Below are 6,055 nucleotides of genomic sequence, written 5' to 3'. Positions count from 1 at the left end.
TCCTGTGGCGCCTGGGTGGCTCAGTTGGTTAAGTGTCTGACTCTCGATTTCGGCTCAGGTCATGATCTCAGGGTTTGTGAGTTCAAGCCCCGCATCAGGCTCTGCACTGACAGGGTGGAGCCTGCTCTCCCTTTTCTCTCTGCCCCTTCCCCACTCGTGCATGCGCACACATTCTCTCTCTCAAAATAAATAAGCTTAAAAAGAAAACAAAACAAAACAAAAACCAAAACGTTGTCCTGTGTCGGATGTTTGAGTATAATGATGGATGCTCCGTTGAAGCCAGGGTTCTATGCACCAAGTTACACTTTGGATAATTAGTAGCGGGAAGAGGTGGAGAAGGAAGGGGGAATGCCTGAACCTGAAGGTAAGGCACCAGCCATCTTCGGGAAGTGATTGTACAGAGAAATAGCATAAAATCCGAGGTCAGAGCTGTGTCCATTTCATTCTTCCAAGATCAAGATGGTGGGGCAGGGGGAGGAGAAGGTTGGGTCATGAGAGGAGAGCTCTGCACCAAGAAACGTTCTGAAGTTCGTGGTCCAGAAGTCAAGACTCAGCCGGACAGAGTGCGTCCTTGCCAGGGAAGCCTCAGATGTTCATTGTCAGCTTGATGAACTGGGAACAAAAAGGAGAAAGAAAGAGAAGGGCTGGTTATCCCTCTAGGTCCCCGCCAGCACTGGCTTGTTGAGTCCATGGCAACTCTGCTATGCGATTGCCTTGCCTGCGAGTATGGACTTCTGCTTCGACATGAAATATTAAAAAAAAAAAAAAAGAAAAAGAAAAGAATCCTCAGCACTTTGTTTTCCCAGAGGTCCTGAGTTCTGAATTGGCTCAAGTCAAGTGCAGACGGTGAGAGAGAGAGGGAAGTGTGCTTTCTCCTGGCAAAGCAGACAGCCTTCCTGAGGCTCCTCAGCCGTTTCCTCTTTGACGAGGGCCCCCCTCACGGTGAGGACACAGGTGGTCCTCCATCATGTGGAGGCTGCGGGCTCAGCATCCGGGCTCTTTACAGGTGAGCTGGTGGAGAAGTTGCATGCAATTCTCATTTCCTCCATCCTACCTCTGCCTCCCCGCCCCCCACCCCAGCTTTCCTATCACAGCATGGTGACGTGGGGGACCGTGCTTGTGTGGGACGTTGTTTTCTCTCCTCTCTGCCCCTCTTCCTGGGCACAGCACGTGCTGAGGCCAGGGTCAGGGAAGGCAGCTGGGTGAAGGATGACGCACAGGCTCTTTTAGCAGAGTAACTGTGGGTGGGGCCAACCCAGGCAGGGCAAGGATCCATTGTTACCTAGGTGGATGGGGGGGGGGGGTCCCAATTGTGGCTCTTGAACTTGGCCGTATATTGGACTCATCGGGGAATTTAAAAAATATCAATGCTTGGGCATGCCTGGGTGGCTCGGTCGGTTAAGCATCTCATGGTCCTAGGGCTCTGGGATCGAGCCCCACCTCAGGCTCCGTGCTGAGTGTAGAGCCTACCTGAGATTCTGTCTCCCTCTCCCTCTGCCCCTCTCCCATCTTCTCTCTCTCTCTCCCTCCCCCACCCTCTAAAAAAATGTATCAATGCTTGTGCCCCACCCCGAGAGATTTGGACTTATTTGGTCTGGGTCATGGCCAGGGCACTGGGGTTTTGAAATCTCCCCCAGGTGATGCTAATGTGCCGCCGGAGTTGAGGATGATGGGCTTGAAGGGAGAGAGAGGGAGAAGACTCAAAGATCTTCGACATCTCCCTGTTGTCTTGGAGGTGAACAACAGGGGCCGGGGGCAGGAACTTACACGAGAGATGGCTTGGGTCTGCAGAGGGGAGGGCAGACAGGAGAGAGAGCTCGTTCCAGCCCCCACACCTGTGGACGCTCGGTTTGGAAATGACGCCTTGACGCTGAGGCAGTGGGATGCTTCTATCATGCAGAAGGTGGCCTTTGGCTTCGAGGCCTTTGGCTAAGAGGGTATTGAGTACCACACCTGCCCACTCTCCCCCCCGCACTGGGGACAGGCGGAAAGTGTCCCTGGCTTAGCAGAGGCCAAACCCTGACGAAACTGAGAAATCTGTCTAGGAGTCCCTCTTGTGTGATACGCACAGGGTGAGTACGCACATCTTTCTTTGGAATCCTCAGGCTGAGGCCTTGATCTCTCTGCAAACGGTGACACTGAGGCACAGGGCAGGTGAATGCGTCAAAGCACCGCCCACACGGCCATCAACCTCTCCATCTTGATAGTCAGTAAAATGCAACCCAAACCCAAAGTTGCCGTTGAATTTGGAAAGGAGCCGGGTGTCTCCGGTGTGAATGTGAAAGAGGGAGGGGAGGGGAAAGGGCCCAAGGATGGGAAGGAGACACAGGCTGCCTCCTCTGCTACTGTTAAGTTCAAGGGAAGGCAGAGCTGGAGCGGAAGACACGGGGAGAGAAAGGAAAATAACGGGAAATAAAAATCGTGGGAACCATTGGAGGAAAGCGCTCCATAATTTTCTCCCTCCCTGCCTTGGGGCAGGAGGATGACCAGCCAGCACTCGCAAACCTTAGTACGTGTAGGAATCCCTGGGGATCCTCCTAAAACAAGATCTGACTCGGCAGGTCGGGGGTGGGGCTTGGTCCTCTGCATTTCTCGGTAATGCCCACGCTGCGGGTCGGCAGACCACGCTCTGGGCAGCGGGGAGAGGACTGTCTACACCTGGGGCGCCCCTTCCGAGCCTCTGAAACTCTGATCCGTGTTCTGCCCTCCATCGCTTTGGCTGTGGTCAGCCCCTGTCACTGGCACAAGCTGTGTCCTTCTCAGGGTTTCTGAGGTGTGTGCGCGCGTGTGCATAGAATCATGAGACCCGCAGGACAGCGTGAGCAAGGGGAGTGAACAAATTGGAGGCTGGAAGGCAGACAGGCTGAGGAACCCGTATGGCAGAAGGCAGAGAAGAAGTCAAGGTTTGCCGGCTCGCTCTGTTCAGGTGATTAAGCTCTTTATGCCTCAGTTTCCACTTCTGCAAAACGGGGATGCTATGAATCCTTAGCTCCCAGGGCTATGGCAATGATCGCATGGACTGCTAACCGACGGGTCCCTAAACATATTAGCAAGTTTACTGTTGTCACTGCCCCCGTGGCTCAGTGTAAACTTCACATTCAGTCGCGCATTCAGCAAACGTTTACACAGCATGGGCTCTGCCTCGCGCTGGCCGGTTCCTACCTCGTTTATGTTGAGATGAATGAACTCCTTGTTCTTTGTACTGAGCGCCTGGAACACCCCTAACGGGGAGAGACATGAGAAAGGCATCATTGTGGGGACGGTTGCTTCAACAGGTTCAAGGATTTCCTGTGACCTTGGGGCCTGCCGGGCTGCTGGTGGAGGAACTGCTCCATCTGGTGGTGAGCACGGGTCTTCTAGAACAGCAGGCCAGACTCAGGCTGACTCCGCGGGGATCTCTCGCGCCTGGGGGAGGCTCTTGAATTCCTGGGATGGCGGAGCTGGTGGCCTTACCATTGAGTGGCACCTGTTGTCATCTACAATGTGCCAGTCAGCCGGCCAGCTCCCGGGCCCCAAACATCTCCCCTATGCTAACTTTTTGGGGAGCTACCGATCCCCTGCAATCTATGGACCTCCTTCCCAGAGAAAGAACACACATATGTAAAGTTTTGCCTGAGTCTTGAGAGCCGTTCAGCCTCCATGAGCCCCTTACAAGAACATGAGCCCCCAGCTGCTCCCACACATAGGAGCAAAGGTAGGACAGAGAGTCCTCTAAGCTGGACGCCAAGGCTAACGCACTGAATAGCCTGGGGGTTACTTTCCTCTCTGGGCCTCAGTCTCCCCATCTTAGTCAAAGTGGCCGAGCCACTCAACCCCGGCTTCCCCTGAGAGTCACCCGGGAACTTGAGAAATACAGCAAAAGGGGGGAAGGGTGGCTGTCCTAGAACAAAACAGACAGGGCCCGACAGCCCAATGCAGTTGGGTACATCCCGAGACCCGCAAGCCAACGTGGAAAGACGGCCTGCAGAAGTTGAGCAGGGGCCAGGTCTTAGATGAGGTGGAGGGCTCGCTGAGAGCCTGCCCGTCAGAGATATCGACAGGGGAAGGGACTCAATTTCTGAGGTCTGTTATTAAATAATTCAGGAAAAAAGGATGCGTTAGAAGGACGTCTGAAAGATCAGCAGAACGATCGTTGCTGAAGCTGGTATAAGGCCCTAGAACTCCCTGGGGGAATTTTTATAAATACTGACACTGTGTGTCACCCCCCCGGATTCTATTCAGTTGGCCTCCCGGGCAGCCTGATCATCACAAAACATTATTTTTTCTTTTAATCCCCTTCTCCTATTGTGCCCGTCCCCCCCCCCCCCCGCCCCCACACTCCCAGGTCATCAAAAAATGCTAGCCCTTCCCCGGGGGCGGGGAGGGGCTTTGTAGTGGGTGGCAAAGTTTGGAAACACTGGTGCAGGGCACATGGGGACCGATTGTCATTCTTTCTACCTATGCATGAGTAAAAATTTCTAGAGTAAAAAGTTTAAATGATCCTGGGGTAAAACCCTAGCCTTGATATTTTAAAAACCGTCTCCAGATGGCGAATCTAATGAGGATCCCAGAGTCGAGGGTGTTGGGGCAACCGTACCTTCTCCCTAATAGTCCTCCGTTGTAAGAACACGTTGAGCACCCCTTGCTGGGAAGGATCGGCCCAAGGGGACTCAGGACAGGGGCAGTTGAGAGAAGAGAAGCTACCAAGTCTCATCATTTTTAGGTCGGTTTTGGCCACTGCGTAATTGTACTAAGTGACGATCTTTCGGGAGACGCCTTCCTAAAATGCACCTCTTACCAGCTGCTGGTGACCGCCTACAGAAGGCGCAACCTCCCGGCTTGGCGTACAAGGCCAAGGACCTGCTTGCTTCTCTCAAAGCACCACGATCAGCCAGCAGAAGTGTCTTGCTTGTCTACTAAGCCCAGCCCTCCCAGGGATGACAGCCTGGTGGAGACAGGCCTCAGCAGGGAATCACCTGTGACCTAAGTGGCACAAAAGAAGCCAAGGGGGGAGCCCCAGCGCCCTAGAACCGAGGAGCACGGACCCTGCCTTGGTTTAACGAGTGCCTTGAAGTCACCTAAGCGAGCACCCTTTAGAAAATGCCAAGCAGAACGGGGCCCTGATCTGTGGGGCCCAGCGCAAAACGGAAACGTGGGGCCCCCTGTACAAAAATGATTAAAATTCAAGATGGCGACGTCAAAGCATTAAATCAAGCGCGGGCCTCCTCAGGGGTGCGGGGCCCTGTGCGCCAGCGCATTTCGCCACCCCGGTCCTGGGTTACAAGCCCCCGGATGCGTTTCTTTCAGCTTCAACTTTGTGACAGCGTGACGAGAAACCATAAGCCCTAAGGACCCCCTGCACATAATCTGTTGAGGTAACGACTCTTGTCTGGGATAACTGGGTCAGCGTTCAGACAAGTGTTTGGACAAGACAGTGTTGAGTACAAGACACAAAGGTAGGGTGGAGGGAGGGGGACGGAGGGAGAGGGAGAAGGGGAGGGACTCCCCTGGTTCTGTGTGCTGTGATAGATTTGACCTCAGATGGGGCCTTCCTCAGATAAGAGGCAGGAGCCCCCCCCCCCCCACCCCCACCCGTGGCCCTGTTCTTCCACGAGGACACTGTGAATGCACGCGAGGAGAATGGCTCTTAGCAAGCGGAAATGTGCTGGGCCCATAACCCACGGGTCGTGCACGAAGACGCCCCCACCCCCACCCCTCAGTTAACCACACGCAGCGCAGAGATCACACGATGACAGCCGTCTGTGGCCTGTCCTCGCCAGGATTTCTGGCAGGTAATCTCTCACCAGCTCCTGGAAGGGAGCCTAGGGGTCGTGGCCCCCATCCTGGGGGCCCAGGGGGCGCAGCCCCGACGACACTCACGGCTTGCGTTCTCCAGCCGGACCAGGCAGTTGAGGAAGTCATCAAAGCCCAGCTGGAGGTTCTCGTCTGTGTACCTGAGGACAATCAGCTGCAGGAGGCGACCGCTCAGCTGGAAGCCTGCGGGCAAGAGCGAGGAGACCCCAGCCCGTCAAAGGCCGGGCCCCGCGGGCGGGCGCACCTTCGGGAAGCGCCCGGC

At 55.0% G+C, this 6,055-nt stretch overlaps 1 protein-coding gene across 2 annotated transcripts in view; it reads right to left on the bottom strand.

Moving 5' to 3' along the window:
- Positions 1–231: 231 nt before the first annotated feature.
- The window catches only part of CAPN9 (calpain 9), a 43,815-nt gene continuing 37,991 nt past the window's right edge, over positions 232–6,055 (bottom strand). The window contains exons 18-20 of one of the 2 annotated variants that reach the window (XM_019419043.2): positions 5,860–5,976; positions 3,163–3,221; positions 232–612 (exon numbers count right to left, since the gene is read on the bottom strand). In XM_019419043.2, coding sequence (XP_019274588.2) covers positions 586–612; positions 3,163–3,221; positions 5,860–5,976 — 203 coding nt within the window. In that variant the 3' untranslated portion in view covers positions 232–585. The remainder of the gene's footprint in view (positions 613–3,162; positions 3,222–5,859; positions 5,977–6,055) is intronic. The other variant, XM_019419044.2, reaches the window with a different exon arrangement.

The sequence above is a fragment of the Panthera pardus genome, unplaced genomic scaffold (genome assembly GCF_024362965.1).
Source record: "Panthera pardus isolate Hobbes unplaced genomic scaffold, ASM2436296v1 HiC_scaffold_22, whole genome shotgun sequence".
In the NCBI taxonomy this organism is placed as follows: domain Eukaryota; kingdom Metazoa; phylum Chordata; class Mammalia; order Carnivora; family Felidae; genus Panthera; species Panthera pardus.
Note: the sequence above shows the minus strand (reverse complement) of the source record. Positions and strands in the feature narration are given on the sequence as shown.